We start from the raw sequence: 11,928 nt of genomic DNA, 5'->3' as shown, positions 1-11,928 counted from the left end.
CCAAAGCGACTTACAATAAGTGCATTTAACGTAGGAAATCAGGAGAACTACTAGTCATCAGAGGTCATAAGTGCATCTAAACAAGCATCTAAGAGCAAAACCAGTGCTAAAGTAAAAGTGCAAGAAAGATGTTTTCAACCTGCGCCGAAAGATGAGCAGCGACTCCACTGTCCTGACATCAGTGGGGAGTTCATGCCACCATTGTGGGGCCAGGACAGAAAAGAACCGTGACCGGGTCGATCGGCAGCAGGGGCCTCTGAGCGACGGGGCAACCAGGCGTCCCGAGGCAGCAGAGCGAAGTGGTTGGGCGGGGGTGTAGGGCTTGACCATGGCCTGGAGATAGGAATGAGCTGTTCCTTTTACTTCCCTGTAGGCTAGCACCAGAGTCTTAAACTGAATGCGAGCAGCTACTGGGAGCCAGTGTAGGGACATGAGAAGGGGAGTTGTGTGGGAGAACTTAGGGCAGTTGAACACCAGATGAGCTGCCACACTCTGAACAAGTTATATATCACAAAATAGAAATATCTAAATATGTATATATATATATATAATATCACAAAACAAATATGGCCCACCTTTGGCAAATATGTGACGCATGCGGCATTGCTATGGCTTGGTTCTGGCCCAGATCTGGCAAACAGGTGCGGACCACCCGAGTGCCATCATCCCATGCATTATGTGGGCCGGATGAAAGACAGATGAAAGTCGGGTGCGGGATGGGTCCAGGCCACAGCAATTTGCTATCTGGGCGCCATGAAGACAGTAAAATGTATGTTGATATTCTGTGCATGCAAAAACAAATTTTTTCTTTCAGCGAATTTCTTTGCTACCACCCACATCATTCTCACCAAAGCACTTATTTGACCAGCAGTGCTTGGCCCCACCATCAAAAAGACATGCGTGTTAGGGTTAATACTCCTGTCTGTGCCCCTGAGCAAGGCAATGGAAAGAAGAACTGGAGTTGGTCCCCGGGTGCTGCAGCTGCCCACTGCTCCTATACAACAGGATGGGTTACAAGCAGAGAACACATTCTTTGTAAGAATACAATGACAAAATAAAGTGGCTCTCTTTCACCAAATATAACAAAGTGATGCTAAAAGAAAATTACCAGCAGCAGCTTTAAGTGTAATCAAATTATACAAAGCACTGGCACTCAGAGATCATAGTTGATCCACAATGTCACAACCACTTCCTGCAGAGACCCCCTTCTCTCTCTCTCTCTCTCTCTCTCTCTCTCTCTCTCTCTCTCTCTCTCTCTCTCTCTCTCTCTTTTTTCACATTTAACCACCACACACACATGCACACCTAACCAAATCAACACACCAACATGCAGACCAGCACAGGAATACAAAGACCACTTCCTACAGCGAGACTCTGACCCCATAACTCTGTCTCCTGTCACACTCACTCATGAAATTAATGTTAAATGTTTGTGTGCATGTTTTGTGTGTGTGTGTGTGTGTGTGTGTGTGTGTGTGTGTGTTAGCATTACAGCAGTGCCAATCTTTCATCAAAATATTTGCCTTTGCAGAGGTATACATTTTCTTTTCCTCCAATATTGGTTTGCTCTCATTGTCTCTCACCAGGTCATGGACACGCTCTCCAAGCTCTCCTACACTGCAATCGCACAGCAGGGAGGATTCAAGTAAGTGGCACGCTATTGCTGGAACAGGGCCTTTGACTGAAACAAAGAACCTGTTGTGACTGTCCCCTGTGCTTTTGAGCAGAGGTGAGAGCTTACATTGCAACCTGACCCAGATGCCAGAGGATAAAGTGGATGAGTGGGAGTAGCTATGGTGTGACGCTATGGCTAACAAGTGGCTACTCGGTAAAATATTTTCAATTTTGAGTCATGGGTGGTGTAGCGGTCTATTCCGTTGCCTACCAACACGGTGATCGCCGGTTCGAATCCCCATGTTGCCTCCGGCTTGGTCGGGCATCCCTACAGACACAATTGACCGTGTCTGTGGGTGGGAAACCGGGTGTGGTTATGTGTCCTGGTCACTGCACTAGCGCCTCCTCTGGTCAGTCGGGGCTCCTGTTCAGGGGGGGGGGGGATAGCGTGATCCTCACATGCGTGACATCCCTCTGGTGAAACTCCTCACTGTCAGGTGAAAAGAAGCAGCTGGCGACTCCACATGTATCGAAGGAGGCACGTGGTAGTCTGCAGCCCTCCCCGGATTGGCAGAGGGGGGTGGAGCAGCGACCGGGACGGCTCAGAAGAGTGGGTTAATTGGCCGTATACAATTGGGGGGAAAAAGGGGAAACATTTTTTTGAGTCATTCCCACGACATCTCCCGTAGACTAAACAGTAAATTCATTCATAGCCGTCCCGCTATCTACCTGCTCTCAGCAGTGAGCAGACCCATCCATAAGTCCACCGCGGTTTAGATGGAGGTTTAGATGTAGGTTTATATGGAGGTTTATTTGTAGGTTTATATGTAGGTTTATATTGGAGGTTTATATGGAGGTTTATATGTAGGTTTATATGGAGGTTTATATGGAGGTTTATATGTAGGTTTAAATGGAGGTTTATATGGAGGTTTAAATGGAGGTTTATATGGAGGTTTAAATGGAGGTTTATATGGAGGTTTATGTGTAGGTTTATATGGAGGTTTAGATGTAGGTTTAGATGTAGGTTTATATGGAGGTTTAGATGGAGGTTTAGATGGATTCTCTGTAACAACATGATGTGGGTTAGTGTGCTAACCACAAACTGCACCAGCTGATTATTTGGAACGGACGTCTGCATACGTTAGTGTCAAAGCCGACAGCCCCATGTTGATGCTTATGTTGTCATAAAAAGAACGTACGCTCCCCAGTTTTCTTTTCAAGGGTAAACTTTACAAGGACAAGGGAAATGAGTCAAAACATTTGTGCTGAGTCGGGCATCCCTGTCTCTGGGTGAGAAGCCGGATGTGGGAATGTGTGCTTATCACCACACTAGCGTCTCCTCTAGTCAGTCGGGGTGCCTGTTCAGAGAGGGGAGGGGGAACCGGTAGGGGATGGCATGATCCTCCCACGCGCTACGCCCCCCGGCGAAACTCCTCCTCACTGTCAGGTGGAAAGAAGCGGCTGGCGACTCCACGTGTATCGGAGGAGGCATGTGGTAGTCTGCAGCCCTCCCCGGATCGGCAGAGGGGGTGGAGCAGCGACTAGGACGGCTCGGAAGAGTGGGGTAATTGGACGGGTACGGGTACAATTGCGGAGAAAAAGGGGGGTGGGGGAATTCTGCTGCACTGCTGCACATGTTGCAGTTGTACAGTTATTTAAGGTGCACAGGCGTTCGTTTTTCCTGGCTGTTTCAGTCATTACTGGACCGCTGCAGCTATTTGTCGCAATAAAACTTTGCACTTTGTGTTTGTTCTCGATGACCAAGTCGCTATCGAATTCTTCCTCTACCTTTTTTTTTTGTTGCATGTTTTACACATCAACTTCCTGCCTTTACCTGCGACACATGAAATAAAATGCAGAACTCTTAGACTGACAGGAGCTTTGGCCCCTTCTGACGCCAGTTAAATAAAAAAATACACACCGGTCTACTCCACCTGCCACAAAAAAAGTTTTGCATTGTTGCTTTTAATGAGCACATTCAGAAATTCAGGTCAGCTGAATCTGAATGCATGAGCTGCTGGAGTAAAAAAACCAAGACATTTACTTGCCCTGAAGCAACAAACGGATATCTGAAAAATGAATAAAAATAGCCACAGCAGCAAATAAAACTGCCACATATTTTTTCCTGACCCTCCACTCTGCTTTCCTCCTCCTGTTTTTTTTTTGTTGTTTTGTTTTGTTTTGTTTGTTTGTTTTTCTCCCCAGGCCATTTCCAACAGAGGAGAGTCTAAAAGACGAGGACATCTACAACAACCTGGAGGACCTGATCGAGTATGTATGAGGGCTCCTCCTCGGGCTCCCGCTACACGTGTTGGTGAAGTGTTATTTTCCTCACTCACTGTGATGACCGGCTCTTGATTATCATCCATGACCTGCTGGGGGTGGCGGACACCCGCCCATTTTGATAAACTCAGCTTCTCTGTCACGGGAGATGACTGAGTAATTCCACATTTCTTTCGCTGTGTGTTTCATCACTGGCCACCTTACACTGGCCCCTGAACAAGAGCGCTGCGGCGGACAAATTATGATCCGTGAACAAGCTCGGAGATGGAATATCCTTCTGGTTAATGTCAGGCCAACTCTCACACACACTGGTGTTTTGTGACTGACTGATATTTAAAACGTGTGTGTGTGTGTGTGTGTGTGTGTGTGTGTGTGTGTGTGTGTGTGTGTGTTTGTTAGCGAGAATGCCCTCGAGGATGAGGAAGACTTATATGCAACAGTCTATGGGCTGGAGGAGGACTATGATGGTGGAGACATCTATGAAGACCTCATGAGGACTGAGCCGCAGCTTCATCACCCACTGGTACTACAGTGACTCATAGTTCTCACACACACACACATATACACACACAGGCATACACATACTACTATCAAGAGGGAAAACACACACTGACACAAACAAACATGCCAATTTCATGTTGTTGTGGTACATTTGCTTATGTGTGCCCCCACCCCTCAGAGGCAGGTGGAGCTAGACGTTCGGACGTGCTGCCTAACAGAGATCAAACAGACTGAGGAGAAGTACACAGAGACCCTGGAGTCCATAGAGAAGGTACAGGACCTCCAACTTCTTCTTATTGTGATTGTGTTCCCTCGGTAGTGTGAAATGATGGCTCTTTCATGGACAGATGCTAGAGACTTAGTTACGACAATGTAGACACCTTCAGTGTGTGAACTGGACAATCATGTGCCACTTGGCTTTAGATTTTAGCACTGGACAAAGTTGTCAGGTAACAAGTTATTTTATCCTGCTAGGACCCAGTTTTTATAATCTGAGTACCAGATATCAGCTCATAAAGCAGTGTTAGTATGATTATCAGTCATTTTCTGTCCCGTCTCCTGGATCCCCACCTTGCTGTGGTGGAGAAGCTTGCGCGTACTAATGATCCCAAGAGCGATGCCGTCCGGAGCTTGGCTCCTGGTAGGGTCACCCAAGGCAGATAGGTCAAGGCAGAGGTTCCAGACGAAGCGCAGTCCAACAAAGACCTCAACGGTGGAACTGGTGGAAGATGTCTCCAGGTCACAACGGCAGTGAAGGTGGATGAAGGCTACAACAGAGGGTGGTCCCCACTCCTCTTGGTTCTCCATGCCATTGGACTCTGGCCACCCCCTGTCAAGGACCGTGTGGTGGCTGCAGGCATATCAGCCGCTCCATGTAAAAAGTGTCACGCGCAGGCATCCTCCTGTTATATGGCTCTAGGATCGGCCTATTCACCCACCTGAAGACCCAGAAGGACCCAGAAGGAGGACAGTCATACTCGACCCCGAGTGACCGCCAATGATGATGATGATTTTCTGTCCTTTTGTAACATACAGTATTATTAGTAGTATTTTCTTGATTAAGTTTAAGATTACGTTTCGTTTATTAATCCCCTTGGGTAAATTCAGTTACTGCAAATTAAAACATCTTAGCTAGGAGCAGTGGGCTGCCGCCTTGATGCTGCGCCCGGGGACCAACTCCAGTTCTTTTCCCATTGCCTTGGTCAGGGGCACAGACAGGAGCATAAACCCTAACACGCATGTTTCTTTTTTGATGGTGGGGGAAACCGGAGCACCTGGAGAAAACCCACCACAGACACGGGAAGAACATGCAAACTCCACACAGATGACGACCTAGGATGACCCCCAAGGTTGGATGACCCCAAAGGTTGGACAACCCCGAGGTTCAAACCCAGGACCTTCTTGCTGTGAGGCGACAGTGCTAATCACTGGGCCGCCGTGCCGCCCATGTATGTAATGCATCTAATGCAGTCCAGTCAGGAATTATTTAAAGGTACAGTCCTGAATTGATGCACAGGGCGGCTGCCGGCCTCACTTCTGCTGTCGCTTTGCTCAGACTTTGCAAACATAATTCGCTTCATAACTTGTGAACAAGAAAACCAGCTGATGCTGGATCACTTTCACATCCTTTTGAGGCTTTCTGTTGTCTCCGTCTCTCAAATAGAAGCACAGCGTTGACCAGGTGGGGAGTTATGTCATGTGTCTTGGTATCAGTAGAGCACCCTTGTTGTTTGTACGCCACATAGCTGTGGGAGTACACGCCATTACAGATTGTACCGTTAAGCCTTCAAAAACCATGATACGTCTCCTTTTTGAAAACGGGGAGCTCACAGTACAGGCTTGTCCCATTGCACTGCGTCGATTCGGCGAGGTGGTGACCCTCCCGACACTGAAAGGATCAGTCAGTTTTTTTTGTCCATATGATTGTAAATGATGCCCTACAATATTTAATGAGGTTTGGTTTAAAATAGAAAAAAAATGGAAGCTATCCTTTTTAAAGGAAGAGTCTCCTCAAACCGTTGGCATCTCATCAGTCAGCGGTGTTTCATAATTCACCAAGGCTTTCAACCTTTCCTTCTCGCAGTACTTCCTGAACCCTTTGAAGAAATTCTTCTCGGCAGCAGAGATCGACAAAGTTTTTCTCAACATCCCGGTATGTTCCACAAGCCTCTCTGTTTTTCCTGTCCGATTAATTCACATTGCTGTTGGGGGACTAACTGCTTCCCGCTCTGACACAGGACCTTGTTAAAGTACACAAGAGCCTAATGGTGGATGTACAGGACTCCATCCTCAATAGAAATGCCTTAAACCTGTACCAGATCTTCATCACCTACAAGGAGAGGTACCCACCCCCACACATCGCTTCTGTCTCTAATGTGTCTGTAGCCCGTGTCTATTGTGCCTTAAAGAGAACATGTAATGGGCGTCCAGGTGGCGTGGCGGTCTGTTCCGTTGCCTACCAACACGGGCATCGCCGCTTCGAATCGTAAATGTAACTGCTTCGTAAATGTAACTGCAGTTTTGCTGCAGTTATTTTTTTGCCCATCAATTAGAATTTTCGCATGATTGTCAGTGGTTATTTAGAAAATATATGATACAATTCTGACTTTGTTAAGCTATTTATTGTCCTGACATATCGTATGGAGAGAGATATGTCCTCTGTGCAAACTGTTGATAATGCTTTAACTTGTTAAGCCACTATTCACTCAGTACATCTTTGTTTGCTATGCACATTCCACACACAACAAATGAGAAGGCATGTGTTTCACTTTAAAAGACAAAGGTATAGATGCTGCCGGCTGCCTTCCTGATGTTTCCTCTCTTCTTTCTGACAGACTTTTAATTTATGGAATATACTGCAGTCAGGTGGAGCTAGCCATCGCGGTCTTAGACCTCATCTGCAAGGAGAAAGAGGACGTTCGTCTGAAGCTGGAGGTGCGAAAACGATGAGGAACTTGACTCACTAGAAACTCTCCACACCGCAACTCTACAGTACCGACACACACACACACACACATGGTCACATAGCCCCACACACACACACACACGTGCACACGCACACACATGTGCACATGCACACACATAACCAGTGTTCTCCAGTGTCCCCCTAGTGTCTATCATGTGTACTTCACAAAAAGATTTACAGTGTCTACTTTGATGAAGATGTAATACTATTGTAATTATATTAATGTGTTCCTTTGAGTAGAAATCTGATCAATAAATTAGTCACTCACATTATTTGTATTTTTGTTGAAAAGCACTGCAGATTAGTGTTTTTCATTACATTGCCCATACTTATCCATACGTATGATAATTAAAATATCTAAATAAATGTAAACAATAGTTAAAAAAGGAACCCATGGGGTCCGCGGTGGTGTAGTGGCCTAAGCATCGGCTTTGTGTCGATGCAGTTGCCCACTGGGGACCGGGGTTCGTGCCCTGGTCTCGTCAGATCTGACTATGGCCGGACTCGATGAAGCAGCAATAATTGGCAGTGCTGTCTTCGGGAGGGGACGGAGTCGGTTTGTGTTCGTCACATGAATGCGTCTCTGGGTGTGTCGGAAAAAGCAGTGGTTCGGCCTGGAGTCGCCTTGTCACAAAAGTGGGGAGGCGTCTCCTTCGAGACTGCCGGCCGGAGAGATGCAGTTAGCGAACGCATACAGTACGAGGGTGGGTGTTTGAACTAAAATAGGGATCGATTGGCCACTAAATTGGGAGAAAAGGGGAAAATCAGAAATACATAAAAAAAGGAACCCATAAATGATTTATTCTCATTAGCAGGGATTTTTTTCGCCATTATCTGATGAGCATCTCATCCTCTTCTACCATTGAAAATCTTTATCACCCAATGGCCTCACCTCAGTCTGAATGATAAAACAAAGTGTTGTCGGAGTCTCTTGTGCTTGTTGTAATATGGAAGAGGATGTAGTATTGACCTTCACCCAGAACAAGTCAACTCAATTGTAATTACTTGATAATTAGATAAAAATTTACTCTGATATTTAGATATTAACAAAAGTGACCAGTGTTTTATTCATAACTGCCATACTATTACTGAAATTGAAATAATCAGACAACTACTTACTGGAAAGTATTACAGTTGTATTACAATTATATTATTGTGTTACCTGTCTCTGGTTGGTAAAGTACCGTTAATGTTCAATTAGCATTGTTATGCGTCACCATGCCATCTTCATGTCATGCCATTAACCTCGTGCTATTTTTAAGTACGTGCATTTATGTGTATTTATCTCAGGAGTGCTCCAAGAGGGCCAATAATGGGAAATTTACTCTGCGAGACCTCCTGGTGGTCCCGATGCAGAGAGTCCTCAAGTACCATCTGCTCCTTCAGGTAGGCAAACCTCTACACCGCAGCACTCGTCCATTACCCTGCTTGACATTTGTATAGTTTTATGCCATTTCAGATATTTAGTGCTGGAGGTGGCAGAGCTGAAGATGCTAAGATTTTCATTGGGAGTGACGAAGAATGACAGGACTAGGAACAAGTATATTAGAGGGACAGCTCAGGTTGGGCGGTTTGGAGGCAAAGCAAGAGAGGTAAGATTGAGATGGCTTGGACATGTGTGGAGGAGAGATGCTGGGTAAATTGGGAGAAGGATGCTGAGCCAGGGAAGAGGAAAAGAGGAAGGCGAAAGAGGAGGTTTATGGATGTGGTGAGAGAGGACATGCAGGTGGCTGGCGTGACAGAGGAAGATGCAGAAGACAGGAAGAGATGGAAACGGATGATGCGCTGTGGCGACCCCTAACGAGAGCAGCCGAAAGTAGTAGTAGTAGTAGAAGTAGTAGTAGTAGTAGTAGTAGTAATAGTGCTCTGATGGAGCAATTTGGGAATGCGAGCCCTATTCAAGGACCCCTCAGTGGCGGTTTGTGAGGAAGGGTAGGGCGCTTCTCTCATTCACTTGTATGGTTCATCCCAGCTGATCTGTAGAGTCAAACCAACCAATTACAATACTGCTTCTCTAACCTTCACTTGTTCCCACGGCCCAGTACAAGGCTTCCACAACCTCTGTCTTATTTTGTAATCCTTCTTCTGGGGTCAGAGAGTTTTACCCTGGCTATTTAACTGACTTGGTGCTGTTATCAGAATGGCCAGCTGAGGGCGACACGCTCCACGTTTTCACACTCATTTCCCAGCCAAGCAGCCAACTTCAATGCGGTTTCATGCTGGGAAAATGCATACTGTGACAAGTCATTAAATCTCGTATCAAACTCATTACTCCCTTCAGACATGTGGTATAATCTAAGCCTCAAACAAGTTACGGTATCTTGAAACAAGGCTCTTGAAAATATTTCACTTGATATAGTATGTACAGATGATTAGCCAAAACATTAGAACCACCTGAGGCCACTGCCATCAGGGAACACCGTTGCCATGAACGGGTGTACCTGGTCTGCAGCGGTGTTTAGGTAGGTTGCACGTGTTAAAGTAACATCCACATGAGTGATAGGACCCAAGTTTTCCCAGCAGAACATCACCCAGAGCATCACACTGCCTCCACCAGCTTGCCTTATTCCCATAGTGCATCCTGGTGCCCAGGTAAACGATGCACACACACCCAGCTGTCCACATGATGTAAAAGAAAACGTGAGTCATCAGACCAGAGCATCACCTTCCTCCATTGCTCCATGGTCCAGTTCTGATTCTCACGTGCCCATTAGGTGCTTGGGCGCTCTGAGCAGTCTGCGGCTATGCAGCCCCATATGCAGCAAGCTGCGATGCACTGTGTGTTCTGACACCTGTCTATCAGAGCCAGCAGTAACTTTTTCAGTAACTTGAGCTACAGTAGCTCTTCAGTGGGATCGGACCGGACGGGCTAGACTTCACTCCCCATGCGCATCAGTGAGACTTGGGCACCCATGACCCTGTCGCCGGTTCACCGGCTGTCCTTCCTCGGACCACTTTTGGTAGGCACTGACCACTGCATACCGGGAACACCCCAAAAGACCTGCCGTTTTGGAGATGCTCTGACCCAGTCGTCTAGCCATCACAATTTTGCCCATGTCAAAGTGGCTCAGATCTTTACGCGTGCCCATTTTTCCTGCTTCCAACACATCAACTTCAAGAACTGACTGTTCGTTTGCTGCCTAATATAGCCCACCACTTGACAGGTGCCATTGTAACAAGATAATCGATGTTATTCACTTACCTGTCAGTGGTTTTAATGTTTTGGCTGATCGGTGTACATAAAACACTTTAAATAAAGGGGGGAGTTGCCTTGGAAACAAGAACTTAATGTATTCCACCATCAGTCGAAATCACCTTCAGCTGATTTAAGAAATATGACACGTCCAGTTAAAATACAAGGCTGGGGACCCTATTTACTCCGGAGAGGCGTGACCTCTCCCATTCAATCATGCCTCCTGACGGCACCAGCCTCACAGCCTTGCCAAATCACGCCAATTTCATTGCCTCCTTATATAATGATGTGACACACCCACTTTTCTGGCTAATACGAACTAAAGGTCGGGTAGAAGCCGAGGGGTACAGGGGGACAGCCGGCGAGAGAGGTGTTTTAATTGGTTGTTGAGGGTTTAAGGCCATCGTGGTAATGGATAGTGAACCCTCGTGTACCCAGTTCTAAACCCCTCCGCTGAGAAGCTTTGGTTGGGGGGGGGGGGGGTCAGAGGTAGCTGAGGGTAGAAGGGATGAGGAGGAAATACGAGAGACTATCACGTAGCAGAAAATACAGCATTTCATCCCTCACTGACTGGAGCTAACTGTAGATCAGTGATAGTCGTGTGCCACGTAGCGCTTCACGTGGGTATGCAGGTTTTTCCTTTCCAGCCCACCTGGAAATCAGCTGATTTTTACCCCCCTGCGGCCAGACAGCAGAGGACCAATCAGTGAAATAACAGAGAGTCTCTTGTCATCGATGTTGTATCGGGCGAGTAATGGAGAGTGAACACACTTTCCCTCAGTGCACAGACTTTTTTTTTTTTATTGATATTTTTATTCATTAAGCTTCAAGATTTTATTCATCTTTGCTATAATCCACTGCCGGGCCCTGTAATATTTTTAGAGCTGTGCAGTAGGGGTGCAAGGAAAATATTGATCCACTTGAGCGTCATGATAATGTCTTTCACAACATTGCATCTGTTTTTAAAAACACTTTCGATTCTTAAGGATTACTCGCAAACAGACATGGCAGCAGTGCCACTTCATTGTGTTGTTTACATCTCCCACCACTAGGTGGCAGTTGCACAGAACCGCCACAACTGTAGGCACGTCCAGTGCCGCACTAGCCATGACTCTGGTTACTCTGATTTTATTCATATTGAGGGGTTTCCTTTATGAAAATTTTATAAAATTTTGACAAAATATTGCAAGTATCGCTGTGTTAGCTGAAACGTAATATATCACAAAATATTGAATTGTATATGAATCACTTGCATTATGTACTATGCAGTAAGACACTTGGCCACAGGAGTGTTGAGGTGAACTCTGTGTTAGTCATTATCAATAATCATCAATAATCAATATTGATGCCCGGCACTCAAATCGGTGTCTGA

At 46.2% G+C, this 11,928-nt stretch overlaps 1 protein-coding gene across 1 annotated transcript in view; it reads left to right on the top strand.

Annotated features, from left to right (window-relative positions):
* LOC130123717 (guanine nucleotide exchange factor VAV3-like) overlaps nt 1–11,928 on the top strand; it is a 79,524-nt gene that overhangs the window by 12,946 nt on the left and 54,650 nt on the right. The window contains exons 3-10 of the mRNA XM_056292990.1: nt 1,587–1,645; nt 3,820–3,885; nt 4,297–4,420; nt 4,577–4,669; nt 6,482–6,550; nt 6,636–6,739; nt 7,233–7,332; nt 8,654–8,749. Of these exons, the coding sequence (XP_056148965.1) occupies nt 1,587–1,645; nt 3,820–3,885; nt 4,297–4,420; nt 4,577–4,669; nt 6,482–6,550; nt 6,636–6,739; nt 7,233–7,332; nt 8,654–8,749 (711 nt within the window). The remainder of the gene's footprint in view (nt 1–1,586; nt 1,646–3,819; nt 3,886–4,296; nt 4,421–4,576; nt 4,670–6,481; nt 6,551–6,635; nt 6,740–7,232; nt 7,333–8,653; nt 8,750–11,928) is intronic.

Source organism: Lampris incognitus, chromosome 14, assembly GCF_029633865.1.
Source record: "Lampris incognitus isolate fLamInc1 chromosome 14, fLamInc1.hap2, whole genome shotgun sequence".
NCBI classification, from domain to species: domain Eukaryota; kingdom Metazoa; phylum Chordata; class Actinopteri; order Lampriformes; family Lampridae; genus Lampris; species Lampris incognitus.
This window is presented reverse-complemented; position numbering and strand designations above follow the sequence as displayed.